At 53.0% G+C, this 19608-nt stretch overlaps 6 protein-coding genes across 6 annotated transcripts; 2 read left to right on the top strand and 4 right to left on the bottom strand.

Annotated features, from left to right (window-relative positions):
• The first annotated feature begins 2572 nt into the window (after positions 1-2572).
• BDP81DRAFT_189329 (uncharacterized protein) lies at positions 2573-3806 on the top strand. Its single transcript, XM_060582381.1, has 3 exons — positions 2573-3062; positions 3123-3616; positions 3684-3806. The coding sequence occupies exons 1-3, from the start codon at positions 2720-2722 to the stop codon at positions 3696-3698; spliced, it is 852 nt and encodes a 283-aa protein (XP_060447246.1). The 5' UTR covers positions 2573-2719; the 3' UTR covers positions 3699-3806.
• A 1986-nt stretch (positions 3807-5792) lies between these two features.
• Positions 5793-6209, bottom strand: BDP81DRAFT_422371 (uncharacterized protein). Its single transcript, XM_060589984.1, has one exon. The coding sequence runs from the start codon at positions 6023-6025 to the stop codon at positions 5831-5833; it is 195 nt and encodes a 64-aa protein (XP_060447245.1). The 5' UTR covers positions 6026-6209; the 3' UTR covers positions 5793-5830.
• Positions 6210-6751: 542 nt separating this feature from the next.
• Positions 6752-8479, bottom strand: BDP81DRAFT_315421 (heterokaryon incompatibility protein-domain-containing protein; the record flags this gene model as incomplete). The annotated part of the gene is made up of 1 exon (XM_060584089.1): positions 6752-8479. One exon carries the CDS (start codon positions 8477-8479, stop codon positions 6752-6754), a length of 1728 nt encoding a protein of 575 aa, XP_060447244.1.
• A 301-nt stretch (positions 8480-8780) lies between these two features.
• On the bottom strand, positions 8781-12997 carry BDP81DRAFT_404653 (MYND finger). The gene is made up of 3 exons (XM_060588915.1): positions 12638-12997; positions 12531-12581; positions 8781-12480 (listed from the first exon to the last, which is right to left on the bottom strand). The coding sequence occupies exons 1-3, from the start codon at positions 12807-12809 to the stop codon at positions 9053-9055; spliced, it is 3651 nt and encodes a 1216-aa protein (XP_060447243.1). The 5' UTR covers positions 12810-12997; the 3' UTR covers positions 8781-9052.
• Positions 12998-13285: 288 nt separating this feature from the next.
• BDP81DRAFT_479763 (uncharacterized protein) lies at positions 13286-16191 on the top strand. Its single transcript, XM_060594898.1, has 2 exons — positions 13286-13524; positions 13584-16191. Exons 1-2 carry the CDS (start codon positions 13469-13471, stop codon positions 15727-15729), a joined length of 2202 nt encoding a protein of 733 aa, XP_060447242.1. The 5' UTR covers positions 13286-13468; the 3' UTR covers positions 15730-16191.
• Positions 16192-17859: 1668 nt separating this feature from the next.
• On the bottom strand, positions 17860-19102 carry BDP81DRAFT_404651 (uncharacterized protein). The gene is made up of 2 exons (XM_060588914.1): positions 18585-19102; positions 17860-18511 (listed from the first exon to the last, which is right to left on the bottom strand). Exons 1-2 carry the CDS (start codon positions 18781-18783, stop codon positions 18324-18326), a joined length of 387 nt encoding a protein of 128 aa, XP_060447241.1. The 5' UTR covers positions 18784-19102; the 3' UTR covers positions 17860-18323.
• Between the last annotated feature and the right edge of the window lie 506 nt (positions 19103-19608).

The following is a 19608-nucleotide window of genomic DNA, read 5'->3' as shown; positions in this document are numbered from 1 at the left end:
TACGCTATGAAGTTGTCGACAGACCCGTCATCGTCATTGTCAGCGGTCAACTGCTGGGCATGTGCTGGCGGTTACTGCAGCTCAGAGATCCAAGCCCAAACGTCCGTCCGAACAGTCAGGCGGGAAGGAATAAAGCAGAAAAGCAGGGCCGAATCCTCCTCTCTCTCATACGAACGGATACCAACGTTCAGCTGGCCCGCACGCTGCGCCTGCAACAAAAAAGACGAGACGAAGAAAAGAAACGCGGCAGTACCTAGAGAGGGAGGGGGAAATGGGTATGGCCGAGCGAAGGTTCATCCTGTCAGGTAATTCGTGGCACCAGCGGCCAAAAAAAAAAAAAAAAAGAAAAAAAAAAGAAAAAAAGAAAAAGAGGTGCAACGGACGCCGGTGCGCAGGCGTCCCGTCGCACAAATCATGTACAAACGGGTACCTGAGTTTCTGTACGCTCACTGTGGTAATATTGTGTACGGTGCTCTGCACGGCATGAAAGAACATACGCGGGAAGAGAGAAGGAAGCTGTTCTTCATTACTATGAGAGCTGCCGTGTTGTGTGGTTGTACGGCAGATGACCGACAACACCAGCAACGTTGAGGAGTCTTTTCTTCTCAACTTCGCTTTCGCAACCACTAAGCACCTCCTCCTCTGACTTCAAACCGAACCGAACGGCACATTCGGCAGATCGTACACGTGCAGAGGGGATTCCACGGTTGAGAGCGGCCGATCGGGATGCGATGTCCATGAGAAGATCGCATCCTCGAACAGCGAACAGCGAACAGCGCTCAGACTTCCAGACCAGAACAGAGGTATGTCTTCACAACTCAATGCCGCTGTTCATAACTCGCCGTGGTATCATCAATGATGTAGCGAGTGTGTCAAGTTATTCACCGCCTCCCCCTTTTCCATACACCCCCTTCACAACATCATATTTATGAAGGCCCGCGCGATATCTCGCAGGCGGCATCGCACACCAAGAGCTCGTGGTGGTGGTGTGTCGCGTATGTGGAGGATTAAATTGGAAAGTGGATCTGATCACTCGACGGCTTTGCGATAGCGTGTACCATGAACAGTCCGTCAAGTTGAGTTCATGTTATGACAAGCAGAGGCCTCCCACCACTTCATCTAACAGACTTCAGTCTCTTCAACCCGTACTCAGTACCGCCAACCCCCGATACAGCCCATGATCTGCACAGTCAACTGCGCCCCTGACGGTAATTCCTGTTCCAGAATTCTTGCCCGGGAAGACCCAAACATGGCTCCCCCCTGTCGCACTACTGCGGATGTATCCAATCGACGCCAACGTTGGACAGCAGCACGAAGGACTTGTACCCAATCGAATCTGTTCGGATGGAGCCAAAGCCAGGCACGGCATGAGGCCATTGGACAACGGCCGCGTCAAGCTGTCGCTCAGCTATTCCCAAAACTGCCTGAAGCCGTGGGTTCTCTTCCCCCCGTTTTCCCTTTCTTCCATCCCAGTCTGTTCACAACTTCACCCCCGTCTCTGCTTGCTCTCTCTCTCTCTCTCTCTCTCTCTCTCTGTGTCTCTCCAAGTCTCTGCCCTCTGTGCCGCTGTGAAAGCCACGGACGTGTGGCCAGGGGACCCCTTGGCAGTTACCGAACACTGCTGCAGGGCATGTCCTAGAGTCGAGGATGGTGTCCCACTGTCCAAAGTTACGCGTGTGTGCCCTCTCCAGCTGGAAAGTTGTGCACACACACCAGATGGCAGGACGGGAAGCCATCCCTACCTTTGCCTAGACCTGCCCTAGTTTTCACTATTCACTCCTCGTATTTACACTACACGCTGCTCATGCCTACACTACCACCCTCCCAAAGGCTCTGTGGGCACGGGAGACAGAGCCTGAGAGGCCGGAGACAGACACCAGAGAGAGAAAAGAGGAGTTGGTACTTGTGGTATTCTGGGTCTACACCCTCCCGAGCCCCCCCGGGATGCCGCAAAGTGGACTCCTAATTTCGCTTTTCCTACTCATCTCAACCCACTCCGTGCCCGTTTCCCTCTTTTCAACAAAACAAGCCGTTCCCTCCAATTCCACCCGCTGTCACTCGTTCCATTTCCTCCCCTCCCCCCCCCCAAGTCTCTCTCCCTCTTCCATTGCCTTGCCTTGCCTTGTTACTCATATTCCCAATCTCGCCAAGGTCTCCTCCTCTTCTTCCCTTGTTCATTTGCCCTCTCCTTTCAATGTCATTTACTCGGTGATATCCTCTTTTTTGGCCAGCAAAAGAGAACAACGTGAAGGAGAAAGAACAAGAGGCTTTGTAAAAGCCAAGATCAATCTGCGAAGAAACTTTTAGGAGGCCTGTTTGTGCCCACACATTCTTTAGGACTCGCCTTGTTTGCCGCACGACCCGAACACGGTCCTGCTTCGACCGACACGCTCGCTCAACCCTCAACAACATCATCATCATCATCTAACCCTTCGATCGACCGAATCATTATTCTCTCGACGGAAACAACTTATTAATCGAACTGGGTGGAATATCGAGAGGACGCTGCTTGGATTTCGAACATCTGGGGAAACAATTTGGTGGCCGACTGAACCGCAAGGAGGCTCCAACCCCTGAGACCCGTCGACAACTCTCGAACCCGCAAGACCTGTCATCGTCTTCGAGTCCTGGAATCGATTCGAGACCGCACCTTGATTCAACTTTTTTTTTTTTTTTTTCAACGCTTTCGTTATACCCCCCCCCCCTCTCGACAACCATTATGAAGTACTCTGTAACTGTTCTGGCCGCCGTGGCCTTTGGCTTCAGCTCAGCCCAGACTGCCACCACTACGTCAGGATACCAGAAGCCCAGTGAGGCCGCGAGGCCAGGCGCCATCACCAACCACGGATGCTACAACGCGTCATCAACGACATGGGAGAAGTACCCCGTCGAGAACATCAGTACCGGATCATGCACATTGGAATGCCAAACGAAGCAGAAGAAGAATGTCGCTGCTATCAACGGCGAGGACTGCTACTGCGGTGACTCGTACCCGCCAAAGGTCGACGTCGTCGACGACAAGAAGTGCAACTTCCCTTGCCCATTCTACCCGGAAGAAGCTTGTACGTAGCCCTGCGTCTCATATCATTTCTTGATGGTAAATGTGCTGACCCCATGAATAGGCGGTGGTGTCGATGACATGATGTACTACTCCGTCTTCAATACGGGTCTCAAGCTCGTGGTCCCCGACGAAGATGTCGCAACCACCACGACCGCCGCAGCCACCACCAAGGCGGCCGCGACAACAACCGCCGCCAACGGCGTCGTCTCAACCGTCATCGAGACGCCCGCCGCGTCAACGTCGGCCGCGGCAACCGAGACGCCCAAGAAGAGCACCAACGTCGCCGGCATCGCCGCGGGCGTCGTCGTCGGTGTCGTCGTCATCGCCGCCATCGCCGGTGCCGCCTTCTTCTTCGTCCGCAGGAAGCGCAACGCCGAGATCGAGGAGGAGCACCGCCGCAACGCCGCCGTCAACGCCTTCATTGGCGGCTCCAAGCCGCCCAGCAGCAGCGGCGTCTCCATGTCCGACTCCCGCATGGATCCTACCCTGGCGCACCGACGTATGAGCGATGGCAGCATTGCCGACAACCAAGATTATTCGCGGAAGATTCTCCGAGTAAGTTTTTTGAGATGAAATGCTATTTAATGAGATGAACCCTGAAAAAGCTAATTCCCTTCAAAAGGTTACCAACGCATGAGCACCTCACGTCATGACGACAAACGACCTAAAAAAAGCCTGTCCTGGGGCTTTGAATTACTTCTTTCTACACAATTCTGGCATCAAAGGCGTTTTGTGGTGTTCAATCTCCCGACGCTGGCTTACTCGGGGGCGTCTTCCGAAAAAAAAACGACCAGTGTCGTCGGATCTCATTTGTATCATGGTGTAGGGTAACATATCTTGGGAAATTACGATATGGGGTTTTTGCGTTGGATACATCTATCAAATCTTTTTTTTTTTCTGGACACACCATACACAAAAAATCCGCCCTTTCGGCCACGACCTCCCTCCCTACGCCGTCCACTCCTTTTGCAACTATCTCTACAATTTAGACAACACTTTTGGATATCACAACCAACAACCAAACGGGGGTTTCGTCTCGAGACACTCCCCCTCTCCTCCCCCTTACCCTCAAATTTACAACCCGCCACTACCACAACACCCAATACCTTTTTAAAAACACTTCACCCGGTCCGCCAACCACTTTACCACCTACACTGGGTATCTTTCGATTCTACCGATGGGAAGGGGTTGGCAATCGAGATCTTTGTTCATCAACAAAAACAACCTCGGCGGCATTTGGGGGAATAAAAAACCTTTTTTCAACGACGTCTGATGGAAAGAGTCGCGACGGAGTATGGTGGCACCCCTTTCCCCTTCCCCTTCCCATCTTGTGTATAGTAACCACGGCACCTTCATATTATGAACGCGAAGGGCCTACGCCTTGGGGAGGGGGATTATTACACGGGCAGAGATCTTCAATATAATCTTGGATAAACAGCTTTGGCCGCCCTCCCCTTGGGGTATGCCTGCGTGAGAGGAGAGAAATTTGGCCAACCTGGGCGCAAATTTAAAGCAGGGAGATAGCAGGCTGTTTGCGGGAATTCTCTTTGGTTTGGTACAGCGTGTTCAAAGTTAAACTTGGAGGGTATGGAAATTTGGCGTAGTAATCGAGCAAAATATCCAATGACCTCATATCTCATCATTTGTCCCCCTGATCGCATTGACTGAACGGAACGCCCGTGAAGGCGACGTTTTTTGACAGTGAGATGGCCGTGAACTTGCAGTAGGACAAGATCCGACTGCCGCTGGGCGTTCTTCCGAGCGCCGCCTCCGAGCTCCGAGCACATGTACCTACGCCGTTTGTGTGTGACATAGCTTGAAGAGAGAGAGAGAGAGTGTGTGTGTGTGTGTGTGTGTGACAAGGTCACCTGACATTCTCCAGCGGACTGAGCCTTTTCCTATGCTGTATTACATACACACTGAACAGCGAACACTCTATCCCTTGCAGTAAAGGCAGTGTAACCAAACTGCCAACTTTCAGCGCGCTGCCTACCCCCTGGCCCCAGCCTTATGTCAACATTTTTAAGCTTGGGCAACAAGATTCTACCTTGTTGGCGGGCTGCCCGATGGGGGGCAGGATACGGTACAGAGTACTCGAGTGAAAGGCCTCCAGCACGTGGGCATCGAAGAGGGGGGGGAGGTGGGGGGAAATAAAGACAAAGATTGGGATTGGACGTTGGACTTGTGCTGCACCACTGTTGTTCAGCCTTTTCTGTGGTTTTAGTGTGGGTGCGCTGGGGAAAGAAAATTGGGGGTTGGGTGTGTCAAGTTTAGGCCCCTGACGATCATTTTTCGGGATTTTTTTTGTCTTTGTTGGTGTGTGTGGTCGGTCACTGGTCGGTCCGTTTTGTGTGGTTGTGAACAGTACCTTTTTCTGGTCGAGTGACCGGTCAACCGACGCTGATCCCCGATGCTTAGACACCAGTCACATCACTGGGACTAACCGCCCGAGGTTGACACGTGGGAGAGTGAAAAGGGAAAGAGAATAAGTTTCTTAGCTTCTGTGAGATCTTGAGTCGTCTCAGTTGTGTTGGTTGGTTCTTGACCTCTTGTGTTCATGGGGTCCTCGGACAGCGAGCGGTGTGTTTTGAGTGGACTGGGCGGGAGAGAAACAAACGGGCTATGTGTTGAAGCCTGGAGGGGATGTCCCTGACGATGATGATGTTCTTCCGTCCGTCCCAGTTCTTGGCCTGACGCCATTTCCTATGTCCGAGGAAAGAGAGAGAGAGAGAGAGAGAGAGAGCGTCACTCCCCACCCCTGCTTGGATCCTATTGATTGGTATCGGAGATGGCTTGTCGTTGTTTCAACAGTGACGAATGAGCATAGCCAGCCTTTTTTGGGGGCTGGAGGCTGGGCTGAAGTTGGCCTTCTTGAAGTATCGGGAGTTGCGGATTGTTGTGGTCCATTGGTAATGACAACAGGGCTGGCCGTGGGGGCTGTGGAGATTTTAGACTTGTGGACATCGCGTGGGTTTCTTGTCTGGTAATTTGTTGAGTTTTCTCCCCTCTACGAATACAGTAGGCTCTTCTTCTGGGTGAGTGAAGTCTACTTCGAGGCGAGATGACATAGTCCCCGGGACTTTGAAAGTGGTTCTATGCTTGCTTGATTGACGGCGGACAGCAGTGTCTTTCTGGTACCGAGATGGGGTCGTCTCCCAAGTGCCGGGTTTCGCGGCGTGGTATCCGGACGCTCGGGATGACGTCGTGATGGGGTGTCGGGGGGACATGAAACGTCGTTGCTTGTTCTCCTGCTCGTCGAGGGCTGAGATGGTGATGGTCTGGTACCGTGGTTCATCCGGCTCATATCGTATCAGGTCTGTTATAGGGAGGAAGGAGCTTGCACGCATCGGGTATCAAGTCCTTTATCGCCATCAGTCAATCGATGATCGATGAGAGGGTTTGGTGATGAGCTGATGGAAACAAGGTCGAAGGTTTATGAGAAGTCAAGATACTACATTAGGTGAGGAGGTAGCGGGCTTAGGAAGTATGTGGTGGTAAGTATGTGGCGACGTCAAGACAAAGCGGCCTTCTTTGCATCTCAAAATTTCTAGCATCAAACTAACTGGAAACTTATGGAGAAATTGAGAATAATGAATGCCAAGTCGATGCCGGCCGGCTGCGTTCCTCTACTGGGTACAGTAGGTATCTATCTCTGGAAAACGTGCTGCCACGCGCTAATATAATCACAAACTATTCCAAACCTCGCATGGGTAAACTCTCGGGCTCACTAGAACCCCTCTGCGTGGACTTGTCAGCTAGTAACAAAAGACCTTCGTGCTCCTGTGCTTTGAGAGGCTCCTTGGAATATTTACAAGATACTATAAGGCGCATTTCCTCGTCCACTTCTGCCGTAAAGGTCATATCAAAGGAGAATTGGGCATCACTGTAAGTAGCCCGAGCAGACTCCAAATTACTAGGGGGATAATACAGTAGAGAACGCTTGTACAACTCCATTTGCGTTTCTGGGGAAAATGTAAACTCGGGGTAATGGACGGGGCCCTCCTTCAGCTCCCAAGGCCATTCCGGGAATAGGAACAGCTGGACCTCGGGGGATCGGTCTTTGGCTTTGTACAGAAATAGAGAGACTAAGCTATCGGCCGGCAACGCGCGCAAGGACACTTTGATGATGCCCATGAAATCTTCAGCCTGGGCCTCCCCCACGAATCCCCTATGAACGGGATCCCAGAGGAAGCTGCGCTCAGCCCAGAGAAGCTTGCCATATCTGTTGAAGGGATCCCCCGGAGGCCACTCCAGCTTGAAGAAGTGGCCCGGTCGCTGCTCGAGCCTTCGGCTCTCTGAGGCTGTGACCGTCTTCCTGACGCACACGTCAATCATGCCGGCTCGCGGCCCCTCACTCTTGTACCGGCAGCGGCCCGGCGTCGCGCGGACCCAGCCCTCGGCGGTGAAGAAGAGGCCGATGCGGATGCGATGCGGATAGTGGCAGATTTGGCAGTTGCCTAGTGTTCGAAAAGGGAGCGCCCAAGCGGCGCTTGTCTCCGTGTCCATGCCCAAGAGCTCGGTAAAGCGGACCCCTTTGTTGGTGATGGAGAATTCGCTCCGGTCCGATTTGAGTCGGTTGAATCGCGTGTAGTTACCGCAGAGTGTGAACTCGGCGAGTTCCTGGGCAAACATGCCTCTATACCGCTGTTCTTCATCGACTGCTACCCAGGCGAAACGCGCCATGTCATCCGTCTCCTTGGCAATCTCTTCCTGAAGTCGCTGAAAGGCTTTGGCACCCTCGCCGTAGATCATGGGCATGTGGATGTCGAAGAGCCCGAGGAGGGAGTAGGCTCGATCCTCGACACGGATCGTTCGGCGGTGTGCTGCCCAGGACATCCTGACGGCGACAGGAACAGCTGAAAGCTCCTTGTCGAATGTCAAGATATCGACATCGATGTTGGTTATTGTAGACAGGCACCCCGACCACTCATCCTTGGATAACCGTAACGTCCAACCGGCATCGTAAAACTCTGCAACGGCTGGCGCGATGAGCTCCTGTAAAGTCCAGCCGCGACTGAACCACTTACACCTAGACAGGTCGGCTATCTCATAGACCCCAGGCCCAGTGCCGCCAACGTCCGGGCGGAGATCTGAGAGGAACACCAAACAGACTTTCGCCTCCTGGTACCACCTGAACATGGAGTTGATGGCCTCGCTGAGCTCGGCGCTGCTGGACTTGTCGATGCAGCAGGTGTCGACCCACGCGTATCCCAGGCCCTTCTCTCGTGCAACCTCACAGGTCTTTGCGACCTTGTCAAAGCCCGCCTTGCTCTTGGTCGTCGTCGCCACAGCGACGGGGGACATTTCCCGGAAAGAGACCTCATCGCTGTCCCATGTGTGCGAGAGTATAGCGTACTCAACCTCTGATGGATCCGTGAAGCTCTCAAGTGTGAGAGTCTTGGTATTGAGAAGCCACATGACTTAACACAGAAAGAAACTGTTCAGCTTGAAACCATCGAGACGAGGTCGGACGGCGACGATCTTGTCTGCGAGACATGTTTTGCATGATGTCGTCTCGTTCAAAGAAAAAAGGCTTCTCAGCTGAGGGAAAAAGAGGGGAAAGAAGCTGAGAGATGCCCAGTCCAGATTTGGAAGTGTAGAAAGTCAGAACACGCGACGCTATTGGTCGCTCGACACAGCCTGCAAGAGTCTACCGCGACTGAATCACGATAGCTTGGTTGTGAAGCTATCATACGATTGTCCCTTGTGAAATATACTATTCGAATTGATGCCAGGGAGCACGTGAGACTGCCTCACTACATGGTGACTGGACACGTCAGTAACACTCACAGCAGCATGCTCGACCTACTTCAAGCCCAAGATCTCTCAGAGGTTGCTGGATGCATGTAGATTGGGAACCTCATTCTAAGTTCTCTCTGATGTCAATTTTCACAATAGCATATAGCACTGGGGCGGGAAAGAATTGACTGAACGCCGCCGAAAGATTGGCAAAAGAATCCCTATATTCTCTCAATCGCAACAATGCCGATTTTACTTTTGATACGCCTCGCTTTCCTTGCACTCTCCACGATGCTTTCGCCAATCCTTCTTCTGGCAATCGGCACTGCAATACTTGGCACCCAAGCAGCGCATACACTTCTTCAAAGCGACGCCGTTCGTCGCCGCCTTGCCACAGTTTGTACACCTCTCCTCAGGCGGCGCCGTACCATTGGCGCGAAAATCCTTGTACTTATTCGTGTCCACAATCTCCTCCACAAACGGCACAGCGAACGTCGGGCTGATGGCAATGCGGGTGGCGTATTTGGACGCGGTATCCCACTCTGGGAGCCCGATGAAGTTGTCTGGGAGCTGCCCGCGGCCGCAGGAGCAGAGGACGGGCTCGCTGGGTTCCAGAGATAGGGGTATAGTGGCGCCGGCCTTGCGGTACTCGCATGACGACTTGTGATTCCACGTCCGGGTACGCTCGGCCAGGGCGGGAAGAACCTTCTTCCAGAGGATGAGTTCCTCGTCGTTGACAGTGACGGAGGCCATTTCGAGCTCTCTCAGAAGCAGAAGGAAAGGCTCTACTTTCTTGATAATGGGGAGCGTGAACGGTAGGACGGCGGCATCGAGGACGACACTGGCAGAGGCGGCATCGAGTCTGAGGGCGGAGACGAAGAAGAGCATGTGTATGCCGCCGCGATCCGGGTGATTGAGACAGAAGAGGCCGGTCTGGCCGCCCTGTTGACCCGTGGAGAGCATGGTCATGGTGAAGATGGACTCCTTGAAGTTGACGCGGGGCGAGGGGGCGAGGTCCAGTCTGCTGGCGTTGATACGCTCGCGCAATGCCCTTTCGCGGATCGAGAACTCAAAGGAGAGGAGTGTGTTGAGGAAGGGGAGCCCATCCTTCTTGGCGACGTTGATGATGGGGAGGCGGTCGAGGTTCAGGTGCGGGGTGTTGAGATCGGCTGGGGTGTTTGAGAGACCTCGTGCGAGCTGAGTCGGGTAGACAAAGTCGGTGAGTATCGTGTTCGTTTCTGGATCGCTGCTAGGTTCAGCAAAGGGGGCGATAACCTCGACGTAGGCGGATGTACGGGCAATGCGGGTTTTGGCCTTGCTGGCGTCGATTGGAGTAGGGAAGGTGAGAGGACAGACCAGCTCCTTTTCACCAAACACGACGTTAACGGTGAAGGGAGAAACTTGATCAAGGGTGATGGGTAGCTTGTCAGCAAGGAGTTTCTTGCCCTTGGCAGACAAGATATCGAGATGGCCCGTAATGGTTTCGATTCTGTCCTGTCTTTGTGATGCGTTGGCAGTGAAGGACGATTTCGTTTCCTTGCTCTTTTCGAAAGCAGCCTCCGCGACAAGTCCCGCAGCTTCAGAAGCAGCCGGGTATCTGGTCTGACCGGGCATGTACTTGGTGATGAAGACGCTGTCTTCGTCGGCCAACTTGGCCTGGAAGATTCTGAGTTCGCTACCGAGAGTCTTGCTGAAGACGGCGATACTTTGGGCAGAGCTCAAGACCTCCAGGCGAACATATGAAGTTTTGCGTTCCACCTGCAACGCCGCAGCAGAAACGTAGAAGGTTGCGATGAGCGGAGATTCCCCAAGCCAACCTGCTGGGTCTGCATCGACGGTGACTGAGAAATCGCTGGTGTCCCGGTTACCGCTGGGTTTGACGGTGCCAAAGACGAGTTGTACCTCGTCGTAGAAGTTGTGCCACTTGTGGTTCGCCTCTTCACCAGAGACCAACGACCCTCTGAGGGTGGGAGAACTCACTTTGGCTTGGTCAGAGCCATCAAAGACCCGTGCAATTTTCTCCCGCGGGACAACAAGAGTAACGGCCACGACCTCTGGGACTGATGTCCAGGAGTCGAAACCGCCGAGGTTGCGGTTAGGCTTGATCTCTGCACGAAGCCAGTCCTCTGAGCCGACACCTTGCGTGTGCATCTGCACAGACAAATCTTGTCTAAGATTGCCCGTGAACATCAGACTTCTTTCAGCGGATACCTTCTGAAGCAGAGAACCGCAAGTCTTCCCAAAGTTGTCGACAGACAGACGTAGCTTGAGATAATGGAGAAGGGAAACGAGGGTGCCTCGGTGGAAGTGGGAGTAGGCCGTGTTGCGGATGAGCTGCGTGACGGACGATTTTGAGATGGACAGCAGCTTCATGGGATTCTCATGCGCGAAGATTTTGAGGTAGAGCTCGAAGAAGATGCTGGCTAGTGCCTCAGGTTCGATTGCAAGGGGCCCGGAGGCGTTGACTCCCGAGAAAAGCTTGCTTTGTTTCCATGTAATCCGGCTGTGTACTTGAGCCACCTCGTCGCCCTTGGACTGGATGCTCTTGGTGCTCAGACCGATGAGGATCTCGTCGACGCTTGACACGGCAGTGGAGTTGGTCCAGTATTCAACCGCACTCGCGCCAACCAGCAGTGATATCGTGGGTCCATGACCGTACAAGAGGGTATCAAAAGCCTCTTTGGCGGTACTTTCTCTCTTCAGAAGGGTTTCGGTGAAGACGGCCGACCAGGGGTGGGGCGTGAGCAGAGGTAGAGCCGACATGAGAATGTTCAAGGTGCCGAAGTGGTCTGCGAGGTTGGATGTGTCCACGGTATCGAATGCAATCGGAGCCACCGACTTGGCGCCGTACACATCTTGGTCCAAGGACAAGACGCGGGCATCGAATTGGCGACGGTACCATCCGGCAGACGTCTCCTTTGTGACGACTACGTGCTGGAGAGTGTGACAGAACGCAAGGGCTTCACTAGCAATGGAGCGGATCACCATCTTATTCGCCCGAAGTAGAGTTCCACAGGCAGCCGCCCACTCTCGGAATTGTGTCTTTGCAGCCGAAAAAACCCTCGTCTTCTCATCCTGTTGATCAGGTCTTAGAGGAGATTGGTCGGTCAAGGGGATGAAGGCCGTGGCAAGATGAAAGCCGAGAATGGGGTCGGTCCCGTAGTGCAATAGGTGGTGTTTCGACAGTGAGGCATAGAAGAGGGGGTTTGGGTTACTGACGGCACCGTTGGGTGTAGCGTCGGCGGACTTCCAGAATTGCTGGGAAGCTTCGGTGACTTCCATTGCGTTTTGTAGTGCAGCGGGAGCAGCTGATCGAAGACCGGTGAAAGCTATGCCGTTGCCGAAGGCAATTCTCTTGTTCTCGATAGAGTGCTTGAGGTTGGCTGTCAGGGCTTCGGAGTTGGCTACGACGTTGTCGGACGCAGCCGCACTCTCATAGCTGATCCAGACGGCTCGAACGTCGTCGAGGGTAGCCTGATCGCAGAAGGGCAGAATCTTGCCGTATGTGCTTGATTTCCACGACTTCAGAGTCTCTGATGCTTTGAGAAGCTTCTTGACTTGGGATGATAAGATGTGTAGGTCCGAGCTGTCAATGTGAAGGTCGTAGTACAAGTTCCAGGGGGTATTCCCGGAGACATTGTTATTGTCGATGAGCAGAGAGAACAGAAAGATGTTACGTGCTTCGGATTGTAAGCAAAGACTCGTTGACGGGTGCAAACTTTGAACATACCCAAGATAGCTTCATCAATGTCATTGATTGTGATATCCAGCTTGCGACCAGCTGGTGGTGAGTTAGTGGGGTGAATCTTTTTTCAGCAAGACCAACACAGCACTCACGTAGTCCAATTTCATTGTAGGCTGTGTAAATGATGTTTCTCACATCGCCGCAGCCAAGCAGTAGTAGACTGGCATCGACTCCATTGGGCAGGTTTTTGGCCAAGTTGATAGCCGGTGTATTGCCTAGCGCATAGAAATAGGACGTTGAGTTGGCAACAGTTGGGGTAAACATGGTGACTGAAAGCGAGAGTATGTAGGAATGTTCCTATGAGGTCGACGTCCCACCACCAATTGCCGCGTGAACAAAGTAAGAAGAGGAGGGGACGGATTGAGGTCTCAGACCAGCATGTGGTTGGTCTAAGTCAAGGGGAGGAGCTCTCAAAGTGAATGAGATACCACAGAAGAGAAGGAATGTAAAAGTGAAGTCCGACTTGATCCCCTTCCCTCTTTCGTTTTACTCCAGCGAAAGTCGCAAAAAGGAAGATAGTCTCGAGGTCATCAAGAATTTGGGAGCTGTGGAAGGGTCGTTGACAGCTGGCACCAGATGAATTCCGTTCCTGCCTCATTGTACCTGAGCTCACCGCCCGCATCAGCCACGTCGACAGCCCGGCAGAAAGAACTGGTGGAGGCTTCAGCCACAGCATTTCGATGCTTTTCGCGACGCCCATCGCGTTTTTGTTTCCCAGCTTTAGCACTAGAGGAATCAACCTGCAGCTTACGCAAAACCAACGCACCTCCATCACCACGATATTTAACGGCCGGGAGACATAGACTTCCTGTGGACTGCATCAATCGCCCTCGAACCAAGAGAGAGCTCTCCATCTCAACGCCATTCGCGACGATTACTCGAGGTCGAAGCTCCAGCAAAAACAACCTCGCATTTGGGCAGCTATGGCCCCTCAGCCAACGCCCCGAGTCCGGCGCACGTCGCAAAACACACAATACACGTATGTCGTAGAGGCAGCTCTAGAAATTCCTTTCAAGACACCGTGCTGACCGGTTCTAGCTACAACCTTTCGAGACGGATCAACGATGTCAACACGTACCCTGTCCAGTCTCCCCAAGGAGCTACGATCCTCCTCTATGGTCACGACAATGGCATTAGGATAATATGGAGAGGTGGACGTCGCTTCAAGCCATCAAAGAAGCAACAGGAAAAACCTGCCAATGAGAAGCAGAATGGTGCTCCAGACGACGCCGTCATGATCATAGACTCCGACGACGACGAACCACCAGCGAAGGCAGGCAAGGCATCGGCGCCATTCACCGACAAGCCCGAATTCGAAGATTCCGAGGAGGAAGGACCTTACCCCGAAATCATTCAGACTCTCGATCTCTCCCTTGGCACATCTGTTCTGCACCTTGCCGTCCTGCCTATGACGCCTTGCCCCGCCGAAGATGCTGCGTGGGGAGGAGCCGATGTTCTTAAGGAAAAGATGGTGTTCACAGTTGCTTGCGCGACCAACGAGGTTTACGTTGTGACTCTCCCTCTTACACCGCCAAGTCCCGAGAGCAAGGCACGCCCTGAGCTGATGTCTAACCTTCTGGCTGGAAAGGCTGGTTCTGGTCAATGGGGGGAGAGGGTTGTTCTTCTAGGCGGCCAATACAAGCGGAGCGAAGGCATTGCCATGTCATTGATCAGACCTAAAGCTTCGTCTAGCTCTGATCGGATACGAGAACAGACCGGCGCCACAAGCGCTCCGAAACCTCGCCTTGTTGTCGCCGCACATACCCGCGAGGCATCTGGCACCCTCCGTCTCTGGGATGTGCCCCTCGACGTCCAGCCAGGCGAAGCCAGTGGCCGAATCAACCCTTTCCAGACCGAATACCTTCCCAGCCCCCTCTCCAGCATTTCATTCAACCCTACGCACCTTACCCAGATCCTTACAGTAGCCTCTCCGCACGCTGTTCGCATCTACGACTACGCGCTGCCGTCTTTCCCTCCGGATGACCAAGCCACAGGACCATTCCCTAGTCAAGGATCCTGGCTGCTCTCTCTATTCCAGCCATTCACCCGCCCTACGTCAACACGCAAACCTATTCTCGACGCCGCGTGGATTGCACATGGCAGGGCCGTGCTCGCATTGCTCGCCGATGGCACCTGGGGTATCTGGGATGTAGATGGTGCTAGCCCGTTGGGCGCCTCCATTATGGGAAAGAATAGCTCTGGCATCAAGGGTGGTGCGATCACAGCCTTCAGCGCCACTGGCCACGTCGAAGGCACAGGACCTTTGAGAACGACAGCAAGCGTACCGAGGTCCAACGGCAACGGCGAGTTTGTGCCCCTGACACCCCACAGCCGACGCGACGCAGCAGCTTCGCTCAGTACCGCGGGCTCACTGGAAAGGCTTGTGTCTGTCAGAGGCGGCATTGTTGTGACGCCCTTGCCCGGCAGTGGCTCAGGCTCCGGCTCAGCTGATGAGAGCGTTGTGCTTTGGATTGGCGGACTCGATAATGTCTCTGTCATCCCTGCGGTCTCACGTTTCTGGGATGCGCAGCTGCGCCGAAGCTCTGGTGGAGGAGTGAACCTTTTCAGCGGTACTACTCCAACACGAATGATCCGGTTGCACGATCTGTCCACAGGACTTCTCGGAGAACGATGCTGTGGTGTGGGTGCCGCTGTCAACTTTGCAAGACTGAATGAGAATGATGGTGGCCTGCAGATCGAGGTCCTCATCATGGGCGAGAGCCGGTTGGTGATTGTACACGAGTCCGAGGACACCCCTGGCACCAAGATTGGAACCGTTGTCTCGACGCGCCGACGTCTCTTTGGCGACAAGGGCAAGCCAGAGCCGCCAAGCGCCATCATTGTCCATTCACGACCTGACCAGCCCCGAAACGTGTCATTCAATTTGAGCGTCCACAAGACCAGAAGCCTGCGCGCGAAATCAAATGGCCGTGACAGCATCGACGCTGAGGACCCGACATACGACTTCACGCTTCCTATCGGACGGTCCAGGTCCGGGTTCGGATTCGCCGACACACTCAACGCCGCCGCAGACTTACAGGACGACGTTACGACGCGCGACGTCGAGGTGGAGATGTTGGATATCTTGGAGATTGATCAGGCATTGGAGGATCTGGATCACGACCGGGGTAGTGGAAGGAAGAAGGTCTTCTTCGAGGAGGACCAAGACCGGTCGTTCCATTAATGTTTGCTGCTGACGAGACCTGACCTAGACGAGACCAGAATGTACGATACCCCATGGGCCGTCCCGGCAACCGATCCCTTGCGAGTTCCTGGCACGAGCCAAAGTCAACATCATTGCCGCTGTGTCATATCCGTGACTTGTCTTCCATTTCCTTTTTCCTTTTATCACCATCCGCCACGAACCTTTCGAGGACAAGGGCAAATCCGCACGTCAAGGTGGAGCGCAAGGAGAGATTCATCCTTGATCCAGCTCTGTATTACGAGCGGTACATCAAACAGACCTCCATATCCTCTGGGACATTTCGGATCCGCAAGGCACAAGATCGATCAAGATGAAGTGTTGTCGGGGAAGAAGACTCCATGATGGGATGTGTCAACGCCGACGGTTTCTACTTTTTAGGACAGGGACTTTTATGGGTGGGGGCGGGTGGTTCGGTTTGCGGATTGACCATTTGCTCTCCCAGCCTTTTTTTATCATGTCATCCTGCTATCTGCCCTGAATCCTTGACTCTAGTTTTTGACTGGAGGACGACGGGAGAGGGCGGGGGATGTCAGGGTTGGGAGGTGGTTCTGTCGGTACATTTTTCGTGCTGTGCTTTCGATGATGTATTCGTGACATTGGCATCTGATACGTCGTTCTCTTTGTGTGATAGTGATAACTCCGATCGTTGTAGTATCGCTTTCCACTCTGGGTTCCGGGCCTTTTCTCGCGTACCTAGCGGCCACATGGTGAGATCGCCTCCAGCTCTCGAAGTCCTCTCTTGAGCAGCTACATCGATCTCGCCCTAATGTCATCACATGTGTCCACCAAACAACTATCTATTCTATTCTTCTTCAACGCGACATGGCACATTAGCTCATCAGAAGCGGTCCATCCTAGAGAAGAGTCATGCAAAGTTGACATACCACCATGCCTGGAGGAACAGAGGATCAAGAATGTGAGCTGAGTGAAGTTGCGGGCAGTTCTGGGTGGAGTATCGCGGTTTAGCTCAATTATTTGCATGATTTTACCACCAAGGTCTGAGGCTACCACACGTAAGGTACTTTTTAAACAGGTTGACGAACTTGAGGTTCTCGGACGCCTTCCCACGTCTAGGTACAGAAGGTTTAAATACAAGCAGCTGCTGCTCCTAGTCTTTCAAACCGGCGACAACTTGCATTGGTAGTGAAACTCTCATCTGCGGTGATGAGGCTCAGATGGGGTTATCTCCTCGCGCTCTTTGTGATTTGCTATACGTGCTCAATAAAAGTCAGCCTCGTCGCTTACAGAAGGCTACGACGCGCGTAAGAGTTGACTCTTCTCGCTACTTGTCTCCGTCTTGAGAGTGTTCATTTGCAATATGAAGACGGCAGGTGCGGATGCTTGGTATTTACCTTAACCTCGCGGAGATGGAGGCATTGAAAAATGTGGTTAGTCGTGCTTTTCCCTCATCTCGAACAGCACCAACAAATGCCTCCGAAGAATGCCTAGTTTCCCGAAATGCTTCTGGACCTTGCCTTCAACAAGCAGCCCGAACCGCTGATAGAATGGAAACAATTTGTGTACTGAGGGGTTCTTTTATAGCCTCCACACCCCTCTAAGGTAGCCCGAGAACAACTGTTCAACTACCCACGTGAAGCCTGAGGGCGAGGTGGCCAAGAAGCTTGTAACGATCCTCGAAATTCTCCAGAATCAAAAATTTCCCAGTGGTGACATACCTAACGACTTGGTCTCAGAACGTGGGCTGCGGGGAAAAAAAAAGGTGAGCGTTTGGACTGGATATTCGCTTGTGCCGAGTGAATCTGCGACGCGCAAGCTGGCTTTGTGTTTCCACCCAGTCTCGCTCGGGATATACATTCTATAAATTGGGACACAGCTAGCCGCGCAGTAGAAAGTATGGACAATCTAAACTGTGTTTAATTGTGTGACTGACAACCAAGACTTTCATTCACGCTCTCTGGACTGGTTGGCCTCGGTCTCCAGGCCTCTCTCAACGATCTTAATGTGCCCCTATCTGACGCCTGAGGGTTGGTTGTGTTGAGCATTACAAGCACGTATGTGCGTAAAAAGGCTCGCCCTTTGCAAATATTTCTGTACGTAACTATCCTTTAGTGGTATATAGTAGCATTTTCGTGTTATGTGAGTTTAGGACCCCTTAACCCGCGCAGAGCTCTTGCTAGAAAAGGCAGACACTTGAGGATATGGGGAGACTCATAAGTTATCTGATTTATCGAGATGTCATGGTAGTAGGGGTTGAAGACCTGGAAAACAAGCATCTCTTTGCCTTGCTCCCAAAGGGTGTATCTCTAGGATGTTGAGCATCGAATGGTCAACGGCTATTATGTTATGTGTGCCATGGTTGCGAACCGACATCAACAGGAGTCACTGCGATGAATGGAGTAGCTTGAAGTGTGTTGTGATCAATCGCAATATTGATTTGCCCTTGCTGAAACGCCCCATGGAGTCACCCTCTAACCCCTTCCATGCTATGAGGTGGTGATAGTGTACAGGTAGTCGCGTGGACAATTCCAGTCCAGCGACTTTCGTAACGCATGCTTAGAAATCGTCGTCATACATCTTTCATCCTGGAACTTTTGGTGTTGAGAAAGACCCATCTACAGGTTCTTCTTGACCTGGTCGGCGGTACCCTTCGCCTTGCCAGCAAGCTCATTGGCCTTGCCCTTGGCCTCACCCTTGAGCTCCTGTGCCTTGCCGGCAGCCTCGCCCTTGAGCTCTTGTGCCTTGCCGGCGGCCTCGCCCTGGGTGTTGGGGACGTTTTGCTTGACCTTCTCGGCGACGTTGGCTGTGAAGGATGTTATGTTAGTATCTTTTCGTGGTGTGGTACCGGAGAGTGATGAAGGGGAGAGTAAACATACCACCAGCGTTGATGCCATCAACAAGCTTGTCGCTGACCTTACGGTCAACAGTCTTCAGACCATCCTTGACAGTCTCTGTTGCGGACTTTTGTGCGGCAAAGGAGGTGGTGAAAGTTCTGGGAGCAGCGACGGCGGCTCTGGGGATGACGCGGGGGATGGTGGCCAGACGACGTCCGGTGGCTTCGATGAGGAAAGACATTGTGATTTATGTGTTTGTTGGTTGTTTGCTTGTGGGAAGGGTATTGGTGATGACAAGTCGTCGTTTGATTCGTTTGAAGCTTTCGAGGTGATGATGCTTTGATGAACAGTAAGGTGGGAAGTAAGGTGGGAAGGGAGGTAGAGAAGTAGAAGTGCAGCCGAACAGCTCAAATATGAAAGACGCAAGAAACCCGAAAGGAGCTACCCCTCGCTCGCGTATCTCCCTTAGCTTACCTACTCCCGTCGGTGTCTGTGTCTCCCATGGTGAGGAAGGGGGAAGCTAGGCCCGAGTTGAAGCTGAGCTACGTATGAGCTACCCGTGATGTCATGGGGTTGTTCCATTGAGGCGAAGAGAGGAAAGGGCAGTAGCTGCGTAGGTGACTTACTGCACTCCGGGGCAGCAACATGCGTGCATGCCACCCCAAAACCCCACTGGGGGAAGGCGGAAAAAAGACGCGCTATGACGTCCCGGCAACCACCAAGACGATTGTATCACACCTACATCATCGATGGCGGACCAATCCCTCCAGTCTCCAGCCGTTTGACATTTGATCCAATGCACATTTAATGCAGCCGCAGTGCTTTTGGGAACTGGTAAAGGTACTGTCCAGGTCCCAGTTCTCGAGCTCTTTGCACGGAATAAGCGGTTGCTGCTGGAGAAGATGACGCCATATCTACTTACGTTTTCTCATCACACCACCGACTCCCGCCTACTATGTAGGTACATCAGGCACTGTACATATTGCTTTGGGTTGTTTGCATAACCTCGGTCTTCAGCGTTTGAATAGCTCTAATCAGGTTAGGGCAGGGCGGAATGAAGGGGAAT

The sequence above is a fragment of the Colletotrichum phormii genome (genome assembly GCF_030913505.1).
Source record: "Colletotrichum phormii strain CBS 102054 chromosome Unknown BDP81scaffold_6, whole genome shotgun sequence".
NCBI lineage: Eukaryota > Fungi > Ascomycota > Sordariomycetes > Glomerellales > Glomerellaceae > Colletotrichum > Colletotrichum phormii.
The sequence above is the reverse complement of the archived record's forward strand: the minus strand, read 5'-3'. Positions and strand labels throughout refer to the sequence as shown.